This window comes from Eptesicus fuscus, chromosome 12 (assembly GCF_027574615.1).
Source record: "Eptesicus fuscus isolate TK198812 chromosome 12, DD_ASM_mEF_20220401, whole genome shotgun sequence".
Lineage (NCBI taxonomy): Eukaryota > Metazoa > Chordata > Mammalia > Chiroptera > Vespertilionidae > Eptesicus > Eptesicus fuscus.
The window spans coordinates 30,432,018-30,444,654 of NC_072484.1; the positions used below are offsets into that span (position 1 = coordinate 30,432,018).

Sequence of the window (12,637 nt, forward strand, 5' to 3'; positions counted from 1 at the left end):
CAGGGCCTGTCTTGTTACAAGACACAGGGGAGCCCTTTGCCTCCACGGGCTGACAGCGTCCGCGGGGAAGGAGCAAGGCCGGGTTTCTCGGAAACAGGCCAGCCGCGCTGCCCGCGAAACCTCCTCAGCCGTGATGCGGAGACGCTGCCAGCTGGAGGCATTAACGGCACAGGGTCTTCCCATCAGAAAGGCAGGCTCTGGCAGCGCCGTGCGCCGTGCTGCTCGGCGTGAGAGGCAGCGGGAGGAGCCAGGAGGGAACCGGGCAAGGTGCTCCCGCTGGAGGGGCTGGCCTGGGCAAAGGCCCGACTCCACTGACACAGAGCTGTGAAGGGTGAAGGGTGCCCCCTGCAGGTGTGCAGTGGGGGCACTGAGTCAAGGAGGTGGAGACAGACATCCTGGCTTGGAGTGGAGGGAGAGAATGTGCAGGGAACCAGGGGGCAGGGAGGAAGGTAAAGATGCTCCTCACCCTCCCTCCCACCCTGGGAAAGGAGTCTTAATTTAGAACCGAATCTGCCGCTCCGGCTGGTGCAAGAAAATCACACCATCCAGTTTCCCAGGAAGGGCACCTCACCAAGGGCTGTACCTGGGTTATTTCTCTGGCGTTCTTCTCGGGCTCGTGCAGCCTAAAAAGGAAAGAGACACACAGATAAAAATATCCTCCCTATCTCAAGCGCTCATGTAAATTGATAAGATTAACATTGAGGTTCACTTCCTTTGGGGTGGAGGACATGGACGAGTGGTTCACAACGGAAATACAGCTGCTTATCAAGTGTTTGGGCAGATGGTCCGTCTCACAAAAAAAAGGAATTTGAAGCAATGTTTAAAGCTACTCTATCAGTAAGGATCTTTGAAAATTATAACACTTGGTGCCGGGGAAGATATGGTGAAACTGGCATCTATATATATAAAAGCCCAGCGACCGGAACGGCAGAATGACCAGAACGACCGGTGGTTATGACGTGCACTGCGGCAGCCAACCAGCCTGATCCAGCCCCCCATCGGCTCCCAACACCCCGATCGAGGGTGGGGCTGGCCAGCCAACTGCCCATGGCCCCTGTCCCCCGCCAGCTCAGCCTGATGGGCCCCCATGGGGCGGGCTGGCCAGACCCCACCCGTGCATGAATTCGTGAACTGGGCTTCTAGTTTTCATATATTGCTGGTGGGAGGGGCAAATTGAGGCAACCCTTTTGGGAAGCAGCTTAGTTAGGCAGACCAAGAGCTTGGAAGGTGTCATCACCTTTGGATTCATAATTGCATTGGGGGTGGGGGGGGATTCAAAATATCCAAAAAGCTGTCTGCACAGAGACACTGGTGCAAGGCAGGGTGGGGGAGGGCGTCACACCTAACAGCTCTGCCAGTGGGGACTGCCTCAGGAAATTAGGATAGACTCGCTGATAAAGATTTAAAAGGTTTATGAAGAAGTTTCTTTCTTTAAATTATGAATGATTACATTAAAAGATAAGTGCAAAAACAAAATTCTCAGTGGAATGATCTTAATTATGAAAAATGTGTGGATAACACTGGAAGGAAACAGTAAAATGCTAACAGCAGTGGTCTTTGGGTGGTATTTTTTCTTCTTTCTAGTTTCCCTTATTCTCCCACTGTTCCATATCATACACATCTGGGTTTTATCATTGGAAAAGGAGAGGGCCCAGGCTGGTGTTCTCAGTGGTCAGAGCACCCACAGGCTGGATTCTGGTCAAGGGCACGCACCTTGGCTGCAGGTTCCTCACCCTGGCTGGGGCACGTGTGGGGGCGGGGGGGGGGGGAGGCAACCAATTGATGTGGGTCTCTCGCATCCATGTTTCTCTCTCCCTTTCCTCTTTCACCCTCCCCCTCCCTTCCACTCTCTAAAATCAATGGAAAAATTATCCTCCAGTGAGGATTTAAAAAAAAAAAAGAAGAAGAAGAAGGAAGGATCAAGTGTCCTGGTTAATCAAAGAAGCCATTCATGCGCTTGATTCTGTAATTGGAGGCCATGGCCTGACTCACTGCAGGGTCACGGTCAAGGTGGTGAGCAAGTCAGAGCCACTGGTTCCGCAGGAGCGGTATACATTCTCAGGCCACACTCCGGGGATGTTAGCCTGGATAATGTCAGAAGCGAGCAATGGGCCTTGGCCGCGGGGTTAGTCATGGATTTAGCATGAGTGCTTGGCTCAGAAAGCAGTTCTGGGCATGATGGGCCTCACCTGCCCACAGAAACGACCCTCCCCAGGAGCAGGGACAGCGTCTGGTAGGGAAGGTCACGCAAGCTCTATCCACATCCCACCTGCTTCCAACCCTCTGGGGCTCCCAATGTCTCCGGTTCAAGTCCAACTCATCACCCTGCTCCTAAGCCCCATGTGGTCTGGCCCCTACTGACCCCTCACCCCGGGGCCTCATTCATTCCCCTGTCCTCATTTCCCCACTACCCACCCTCCAAATATTACGATACGACATACTTTAGGTGTCATCAGCAACATCCTTGAATGACCTTCTTAGCCACTTTTTTTGTTTTAGTTAACTCGTGCATCATTCAAGCAAGACTCCACTGTGGTGTCATGTCCTCGGGCTGGCTGGGCTGAGCCTGAGGACAATTTCAAACCTCCTTATGTCTGTTCCCGTCTGGTGTATGTGTCTGTCTGCCTGCCTGCCTGCCTGCCTGCCATGCTTCCTTACCGGACGGATGCTCAAAAAGTGCTCAAAAGTGACTGGGAATGAATGCCAGCCAGACTGCCCCAGGGCCTTTGCACAGTCTTCCCTGCCTCTTCATCTAGTTCACTCCTTCTCTTCCCTCAATCCCTGTTTCAAAGAGTCCTTTCTCCGGGAAACTTCCACTGAGCCCCCCAACTCCTCTCTCGGAACACTGGGCTCCTTTCTTTCGGACAGCACTTCAGGCTGGAAGACGTTTTCCTTGGTGTGTGAGTGTCTGCCTCTTCTCTGGCCTCTCCTACCGCCGTGAGCGGTGCTGCTCTCACTCACCCCTCTGCTCGGGCTAAAGAGGTGGGAGCCACCCGAGCCTCCTCTCTCCTCCTTACAACCATGTCTACGCTACGTAAGGCTTGTTGACTCGGCCCCCACAATACATATCACACCCAAGTGCTCCATCGCCTCCACCCCCCAGCTCCCTAGATTCCCCGAGGTGCCTCGTCCCTGTGTTCCTGCTCCCATTCCCGACTCTGCATACCACTCTCCACATGTAAAAATGCATAGAGGACGTCGTGTCATGTTTCTGCTCAAAACCCTCAACCCTGCAGTGAGCGTCCTCTCTGGCGAGGCCCGCATGGCCTGCCCCCCATCGCCCATCTCTCTTCCCTGGCTCACTCCACTCCAGCTGCCCTGGCCCGCTCCATGTCCATGAACGTCTCCAACTGCTCCCGCCTCGGGCTCTTGGCGTTGGCTGTACCTTCTGCCGGGCCCACTCTTGTCCCAGATAACCCCGTGGCTCGTGACTTCCCATCCTCCAGCTATCCTCTAGATGTCACCCCCTCAGAGAAGCCTTCCCTGATCACCCACCACACCCCACCTCCTGCTCTGCTCTGAGCCCAGCTGTATTTTGTTTAATCAGCACCTGCATCCCCCTGTGTAGTAACCTCCTGGCTTGTTTGATCACCTGCCTCCCAGGGGACCGTGGACTCCATGTGAGCAGGGACTAGGCCCATCGGATTCACCACTGGAGCCCTGACTCCCAGTAATGAACTGGTGGGTCATTAGCGTGCAGTAAATGTTTGAGGACTAAATGGATGAATGAATGAATGAATGAATGAATCCATCCATCCATCCATCCATCAACGTCTGTTCCACTGGATCAAAAGTGCCATGAAATCAGGCCTCCGTGTCAGTTTTGCTCCCCTTTGCAATCTCCCAGCTTAAGGCCTGGCACTGAGCTGGGCTCGACAAGATGAATAAATGAAAGAATCAGGGAAGCCCTATGTATTCCAAGAACAAACGCAGTCAATGTCTGACAAGCGAACAAATGGCCAACTGAATGAACCCCGGTGCCCAATTAAGGGAGCAGACACATGTGCCGTGAGAGCTGGGGAAGATTGCAGACGGTGTCCTGCCTGTACGTTCCTCACCCCGGAAGGTGGGATCGCCAGTCCCTCCACCGGCTCTGCAGCCTGAGGGGCGCTTTGAGCTCAAAGCGGCGGCATCCCCCGTGGCACCCTCCCTGTGGCGCGCAGTGCTACCCATGCCAGCGTCCTCTGGAAAGCGTCTGATTCCAGCCAGCCCAGCGGAAGCGGCTGCTACACGGGAAACCACCATTACGGCTCGCTAGCTATTGCTTTGGTTTAGAGAGATGAAAGGGAGCAGGCTCCCTGGGCAGGCTCCTGATGGAAAATAAAACACAGGCAGAAACGGCTGGCTTCTCTGGGGAGGAAGAAGCAGGCAGCGAGAGCGAGAGCGTTGGCGCAGACAAAGAGCGTCAGCTTCGGCGTGGAGGAGACGGGAGGGAGTCGCGGCGCCAGCCCTCGCGAGCTGTGGGACCTTGGGAAGGTCACACGACCTCTCGGAGCCTCAGCTTCCTCACCCATACACGGGGACAACAATAACCTTCTAAACGGGGGTGGCTCAGGAGCAGCAACATCCGCACCACCTGAGAACTTGTCAGAGACACACGTTCTGCATTAGACGCTCTGGGGACGGGGCCAGAAGTCCGTGTTTTAACAAGCCCTCCGGAGGATCCGCTACACACCCGAGTCTGAGAACCCCTGCTCAATTACATGGGATAACAGTAAATCACAGGGTTTTTTTTGTGATCATTAAAATCACCTTTGGGCTAATACCGGCAAAGGCATAGATCGGTTCCTGGATCCCGGTGAGGCTCAATACACGTTAGCTGCTGATGCTGTTGTCATTATTATTATTGGCATTGCCTGTTCCTCCCAGAACTTACTGTCTAATTGGGAAGACAAGACAAATAAAAAATAATGACAACCATGAAAACAAAAACAGAAAAAGAGAGATCCTTTCATATTTGGGGTCGTGAAGCCACTGAGGGGAGAGTTTTAGGGATTCAGAGGAGGAGATGGAGACTGCTGCAGTGGGTTAGGGTGGCATTCATTCATTGATTCACTTGTTCATCTAACAAACCTTTGCTCGGCACCTATTCCATTCTCGGCCGGGTGCCATGGCCAGCACCGAACATGAGGGAAGTGAACCTGCCCTCAGGAGGGATGGGTTATCATCTGGGGCCAAGTGCAGGGATGGCTTGAGCATGTCAGGATGTCAATGCAGGGGCACCAGGAGAGTTCCCATGAGGGACTCCCGATCGTGGAGGAGATTATGCCCTCGCCGAGCCCAGAGGAAGAGCAGGAGGTAACCCGGTGAAAGGAGGGTGCCCACTCTAGCTTCCGTGTCACACAAGTCCAGGGAGTGCCATTCACAGAGCCCCCTGACTGCCGCCTGGAATTGTGGAGACCCTGGGTGGTGAGTGAGCAGGGGTGGGGGACCACACCTTGGAGAGAGTGAGGCCTGAGGGAGGAGAGAAGGGAGTGCGGCCTGGCTGAGCCACAGAATGAAACACTGGGGCGTGGCCAGAAGTGAAACTGTCCGTGTCAGCAGGGGCCGGACCATGAGGGATTTGAAGGCCTCAGTAGGGCACCTGGACTATCTTGATGACCACGAGAGCCACCAAAGGTTTTTAGGCAAAGGATGGAAGCTGAGTCTTGGCCTTGCAAAAGAGTACACTTGGTGCACACACACACACACACACACATAGCACCCCCACCGCCCCCAACCTTGGAATTGTCCTTGACTCTACATCCAATCCATCAGCAAGTCCTCTGGGCTGTACCTCCACAAAGTATCCAGCATCTACCATTTCCCATCCCATCCCGCCACCTTGGTCAAGGCCACCACCATCTGCTTGGACCACTGCAGAAGTCGCCTCTCTGCCCCCACACTCATCCCCTATGGCCGGGTGCCCACACGACACTCAAGGTGTTCCTTTTTACACAAGTCAGATCATCTCCCTCCTCTGGCTCCTCATTCCACTGGGAGTGAAGTCCCAGGTCCTAGTGGCCACAGCCCTAGACCACTGGTCTCCCCTTCAGACCCTCAGTTCCTGCTCTTTAATTCTGAAATCCACAAAGCTCTACAAAATCAAAATACTTGCAAAACCCATTTGGTGGCAAAACCTGACCTAAACGTGAAGCTATTTATAGTTTTTATTTATTGCTCTTAGTACAGATGTTCGTATATTTCCAAGCCGGTACATTCACGTAGTAGATTGCGGCGTGCTGCTTCTATTCTGCTGGGGCGAACGTCGGCCTCCCTAGAGCTGGACAGCCTGGATGAGTAACACATCTGGCTGCATGGGCCTCAGCTAAGAGCCTGCGGGCCTGCACCTCCCTGAGCTCATCTCCCGCCTTCCTCTCCTTCCTCTGCCCCAGTGCACAGGCCGCCTGTCACCGCTCACCTCGGGCCGTGGCCACACCTGCTGTCTCCCCCTGCACACACCTCTGCTTCAGAGCTCCCTGGCTCAGAACCTGCTCACATCTTCAGAGGAGGCCCCTCCTCCTGCCTAAGATAGACCTGCCATAAATCTCCATCCCTTTGCGCTGTCTGATTTGTCACATGACATTACATATCATTTACCTCTGTGCTTACTGCCGGCTTCTCTCACTGGTGTGTGAACCCCATTTGGGTCTGGACTGATTATTTTTTTTTTTGTTAATACTCACCCAGGATGGGTATGTGTGTGTGTGTGTGTGTGTGTGTGTGTGTGTGTATATATATATATATATATATATATATATATATATATATATACTTTTATAAGTATATATATGTATATATACTTTTATATGTATAAAAGTATATATACATATACATTTTTCCCCTCATTGGTTTTTAGAGAGAGTGGAAGGGAAGAAAGGAGGGGGAGAGAGAGAGAGAGAGAGAGAGAGAGAGAGAGTGAGAGAGACACATTGATTGGTTGCCTCCCACACACACCCCTATCGGGCCAGGGATCGAACCTGCAACCCAGGTCCATATCCTTGACTAGGAATTGAACCCGTGACCCTTCAGTGAGCTTCGACCCTCTAACCACTGAACAACACTGGCCAGGGCAAGTCTGGACCGATTTTTGTTCACTGCTGTATCCCCAGCACCCAGAACTGAGCCGGCACATAGTAGGGACTCAGTAAGAATCACTGAAAATATGAATCCACAAACTAAGACACCATTTGCGACACAAGGTCATCACCTTAGCCTCTGACCAGGGCGCGGGCGTCAGGACGGCGCAGACGCTTTCTGTCCTACTCGTCCAGGGTCCCCGGGCCACCGTGCCAGAGCACTTCATAAATATTTAAGGAGCGAAGGGAAGAGCCAAGTACACAACCTGGATCTGGGTGGTGTGTCTGGACTGTGCTCCTGCCTCCGTCCAAACAGGACTTCATAGGAGTCTGCTTGTCTGTGGAAGTCCCCTCCAGGCCCCTGGGGTCAGTCATTAAAATGGGCCTGGCTTGAGGCACTTCCAAAGCAAGGGCAGAAAGGCTGGCTGGCAGAGCTGGGGGGTCGGCGGGTGTGGATTCCGCTTTTCGGTTTGGGGCAGTCAGACAACTAAGTAACAACTGCAGAAGCATCCCAGCCGAGATGCGCTTACCTTGTCGAAGAAGTGGAGCCCTTGGCTGCAAGAGAAAAGAAACAAAAGCCAGTGATTTAACCGAGAAACATACTTTGTTGTTTTGTTGTTGTTGTTTTGGGGGGAGGGGAGGGCAAACATTTGCCTCCAGTGACACTGGGAGGAACTCATAAAATCATATCCTCCCTCCCACCCCGCGCTCACCCCAGGGTGGCCCATTATCTTCCATTGGGGAAAACCAGGAGCTGGGCCTTCCTGCTTTCTCACCTCTGGGAACTGCCAAAGGTCAGATCCCAAAGCAGCCTTCAGCCTGGAGGGGCCACCTGCCCTAGCCCTGGTCTGCACTTCGCCACACTCCTCACCCGAGACCCTGCATCAAGCCTGGGTCCCAGCCGTGGCCGTTCCCTGCTGGAGAACAGATCCCAGCAGGGCCGTGAGCCGGGGAGCAGGTGCGAATCCCACTTCTGCCACCCGCTCGCTCGCTCGCTGTGTGGGCCTGGATGGGCCCTTTCTCTCTGAGCTTGGATTTCAGCTCTCTGACTCACAGGACTGGGCTGGGCGTTCCTTTATTGTCATGTCACCTTTCCCAAAAAGGATCTTGGGAGGACAGAGAGAGTCCATCTGGTTCAGAGGTTTTTAAACCTGTGATATGGGGCATCCCACAGAGAAGCCGCTGGGGTTCAGCCACCATTTGACTCGAATTTCACTGCAAAATTGTAATTAAAAAGCAACACGCACACTCAAATGTGCTCTGCACCTCGTGTCAGCAGGCTGGAGGCTGCCACCATGCAGCCGTTCTCACTGCTGGGCTAATGCTCGGGGCCTGGGCAGGTAGTGGGTTTCAGGTGAGCGGGTAGCAGTGGGAAGGTTGCAGCTCAGCATCTGACATCTGAATGGAGGCTGATGGGTTGCAGAGCACTAGGACATGAGATGTCCCAGGGAGTTTGAATCCTGACTCCACCACGTGCCAGTTGGGAGGCCCTGAGCAAGTTTTACAACTTACCCATGCCTCAGTTTCCTCATCTGTAAAGTGGGTTTAATAATACCACTGCAGAAGTCTGTGGTAAGAACAGTGCCTGACACATCAGAAGGGCTGTGGGAGTGCTAGTTGTCACTGTCACTGGAGCGTATGTTTGAGAGCTGGGCTCTGCACGTACAGACCCACCACCCAGGTCTGGGTGGCCCGCACCCATGTCTACAGCTCTCCAAACCGCCACTCCTCCTCTGGAACACCTGGTCGCAGATGCCTGAGCCCCCAGTAATGAGCTCAGGTGTGCCAGGAGTGACACGGTGCCCAGGGATGAGGCTCTAGAGTCTAGACGAAGGGCTGGGATTTCCCTAACTGCCACCGTGAGCTCTCCCCTCAATGGTGGGCAAGGAGTCCTTCCTGTGTGGGGCTTCCCAGGAACTTTAGGGAAACCCCTGGGTAGACCACTTGCAGAAGCTCCTCCAGATTCCAGAGACATGGGCCTGACTCTAGCCCTCCTGGACGGAGAGCTTGAGGCTCAGCCAGTACTCATCGCTGAGCCTTCCAGCCAGCCCAGGAGGGAGGGGCAGCCTGGGGGCAGAGGGGAGGGGGCAGAAGAGGTGTGTGACTGACGGGCGGAACATTCCACGCTGGCAAATGTGGCACATGGTAGTTCGCCACCAGTACTTTTCAGAGAACTTAGGATAGACTCTGACAGAAAAGAAAATATCACAGTTCTAATTTCATCTGTGGGGCGCGCATGTGTCAGGTTGACATATAAAATGTATTTCTATCACTTGTAGTCAAGTAAGTTTCAGAAACACTGGCTTAAACTTGTCTCCTTCAAGAGCAGAAAAGAGAACTTGCATTTTTTTGAGGCCTGAGAATGTGTCAGAGCTGTTATTTCACATGAGCTCCTTTGGTTTCATAACTATCCTTCAACAGAGGCATTGCTATACCCATTTTGCAGGTGAGCAAACTGAGGCTCCTGGAGGCCAAACTGATTGTTTAGAACCTATAACAGCCCTGGTTTGTCTTGACTCCAAAGGCAGAGGCCTTGTCACAACAGGAGCTACACAACCACACACACACACACACACACACACACACACACGACACAATGTCCCTTCCTGCCACCCGGAGGGGAGTTTCCCAGGGAGGTGGCTCATGTTTAATGCCGACGGCAGGAGGTAACATTTATTGAGCACTTGCTGTGTGCCAGGTACTCTCCTAACTTTTATATATATCACCCACTTCATCCTCCCAACGGCCTAGGAGGTGGATGCTGGTGTGATCCCCACCCTCTTCCAGCCTCCTGCCTCGGGGCTGGGCGTGTAACTGGACAGGTAAGAGGAAAGCAAACGTTGGCCGGAGGTTCCTGGGAATATTACTTGCTCTCTGAGACCCTCTGCCCACCCTGCAGCTCCATTTCCCACCTCGCAGAGGTGCCACGAGGAGGCATGGACTGGAGCAGAGATGCTGTCTTGCAGCCACGAGGGGAAGGCCCGGGAGGGACCCACCCAGACCCACGGGGTGAGGGTGTCGCGCCAGCTGGCACTGCTCCCTCTGGACTTCTATCTCATTCCTGGGAGTAACTGCACATCCTAACGGTCAAGCGAGGCGGCGCCCAATGCCCTCCTGCAGCCTCCCCCTTTGGAAAGGACAGCCCGGGGGCAGACTCCTGGGGGAGAAGCAGGGAATGCACCCACCTTTCTTCTGTCGGACTCGCAGGAGATAGAGGGCGGCCATCAGCAGGGCCACCAGCAAGACACACACCACGCCCACCGCAATGAAGATACCCTTCAAGTTCCTACTGGTATCTGGAGACAAGGCAGAACAGAGGCTTCAGGCGCGCAAAGGAGAACCAGAGAGGCGCCACCCACCGCCTCTTTGCACCCCTGGACGGCCCCATTAACTGAGAGCATCGGGCTGGGTCTTCTCGGACGTTTCGAACCTCATGGGCACGTTCATGGTTCCGCACACACGTCCCCACACGGGTCAGCTGCGGGGAACACACAAACCAGGCCGAGGTGCAGGACGGGGGCAGACATATCACTCCGCAGGAACACAGCCCGTTCTCCGCATCGGCCTGAGCCGGTGGCCACCGAGGCGGCCCGGCCCATTGAGACTCCGAACCACCGTTTGCAGGTGCCTAGTGGGCTCTCAGGGGCTGCCCACTGATTGGTGCCCGGGACCCAGGCAGAGGGGCTCTGAACCCAGACACTGAATGAAGCAAGGACTTGGCTGGCCCCGGGGCACAGGGAGGGAACCTCCACCGGAGCACAGTGGGCCGCGGGAGCAGGGCTGAGCTGCAGAAATGTGGGTTCAAATCCGTGCCCCTCGTGCAGTGAGGGGCAACCTTTTGGGCCCGGTGTGTCAAACTTCGCCAAAAAAAACTGAGCATAACTCGGGTAGTGTGTCACTTGGAGGAAAAAAACATTATTGCGCAAATGTTTCATCAGAAGTGGCTACGCGTGTCAGCGCTGACACGTGTGTCATAGGTTCGCCATCACTGCCCTTAGTGTGTGACCTTGAGCCGGTCACCTAAACCTCCACACACTGGCTTCCTCTTGTGTTATTGAGGCCAAGAATAATCTCTACCACGTTGGATGGCCCTGAGGATTAATCAGCAACCAACCAACCAACCACCTCACTCACTCTTCCCTCCTTTCTAAGGGGGTTTCCTACTATGTGCTGGGCTGTGGGCCAGGTGCTGAAGCTGCGGTGCCGGGGTTCCTAGCAGCTGAGACTCCGAGCTAGGGTCACAGCTCCTCTCCTTCGGCACCGCCGGGAGCAATCGGAGGCCCAGAGAGAGAGGCACTGACGCGTCCGAGGTCACTCAGCAGGTCTGGGACAGGGCCAGAGATCGACCGCACGTGCTGCTCGCCCTATGAGAAGCAGGCATCGGTGACATCTAAGGGCACCCTGACAGGGCCCCGGCCTTCCCTGGAGCTCTCTGGCCCCTTGAAGGACGCACGAAGGAAAGAAATGGCCTTTATTCTAACCCACTCCAAGGGTCTGCTGTGTCCAGGGCACAGCCATGCTAACGATGGAACATTCCACGCTGGCACCGAAGCGCCGTCTAGGTGCTGCCATTGTGAAGAAGAAGGGGGACGCAGGCCAACACGCCGGAGGGGTGCTGAGAGGAGGACACCCTGGCACCTCTGACTCTCCCAGGAGGCGGCAGCATTACCGGAGTCTTCGGGGAGCACGCACTCGGGCCTGGAAATGCCCTTTGGGAAATGGTCCCACGGAAAGAGCTGCACATGTAACACAATATGCACAAGGGCATGTACTGCAGCAGCGGTTACACTGGACAGAAGGCACACACATCCGGAAGCCCCGCCCCGCTCCCCTGGGGGCAGATGTGCAACGGCAGCCAGGGGACCAGGCAGAGGTTAGACAGAGCCAGGAGGAGGCAGGGGCCGACATGGCCGGTGAACGCATGACTGTGAGGAGAAAGCAAGAGGCAGGCGCTGTGGTGGCCTCCCGCCCTCCCTCGCTCTTCCTTTTCTCAATGTACACTGATCTCAAAAGACCTATCAAGGTGGGTGCCCAGCTCTTACCAGGGATGACGATGGAGTGTGGGGTCTGGGGAGGGGAGCTCACTTCAAAATGCTACTTTCTACCTACAGACCTCTAGGTTATTCTGTAATAAGCATGAATCACTACTTGTAAGAGTAAAAGTAGAGATAAACTTTAGTCGGAGCCGGGTCAGTTAAAGCGGGGCCTCACCAGAGGGTTCATCTGGGTCCTTCTGGGGAGCCAGGGCCTCCACGGTGACGATTTTGGTGACCGCCGGCTGCCCATCGTGCTCCACCTGGCAGGTGAACATCGCATCCTCCCTGTGGGCAGACAGGTTCACGAGGAGCCAGCTCTGCCAGCTGAAGGTCCCATCCTTGTTCTCTACGAGGGTCGGGGCCGTTTCTGTTCGGGACGTGTTTCCGTTCTCCAGCCAGGCCAGCTGTAGGCGCTGCGGGTAGAAGTTCTTCACCAGGCAGGTGAGCTTCTTCTGTTTCTCTGACACCGTGTGCTGGGTAACCTCCAAGGTGGGCGGCACTGAAACAGCACAGGGCACAGCTCTGACCTCATGGAACACAGGC

At 54.7% G+C, this 12,637-nt stretch overlaps 1 protein-coding gene across 6 annotated transcripts in view; it reads right to left on the reverse strand.

Annotated features, from left to right (window-relative positions):
• SIRPA (signal regulatory protein alpha) overlaps window positions 1-12,637 on the reverse strand; it is a 43,672-nt gene that overhangs the window by 4,384 nt on the left and 26,651 nt on the right. For 4 of the 6 annotated variants that reach the window (XM_054723771.1, XM_054723768.1, XM_054723770.1 and 1 more), the window contains exons 5-8: window positions 12,270-12,593; window positions 10,244-10,354; window positions 7,589-7,613; window positions 572-623 (exon numbers count right to left, since the gene is read on the reverse strand). In XM_054723771.1, coding sequence (XP_054579746.1) covers window positions 572-623; window positions 7,589-7,613; window positions 10,244-10,354; window positions 12,270-12,593 — 512 coding nt within the window. Of the gene's footprint in view, window positions 1-571; window positions 624-7,588; window positions 7,614-10,243; window positions 10,355-11,594; window positions 11,795-12,269; window positions 12,594-12,637 lie in introns of those variants that run through there. The other 2 variants (XM_054723772.1, XM_054723773.1) reach the window with 2 other exon arrangements.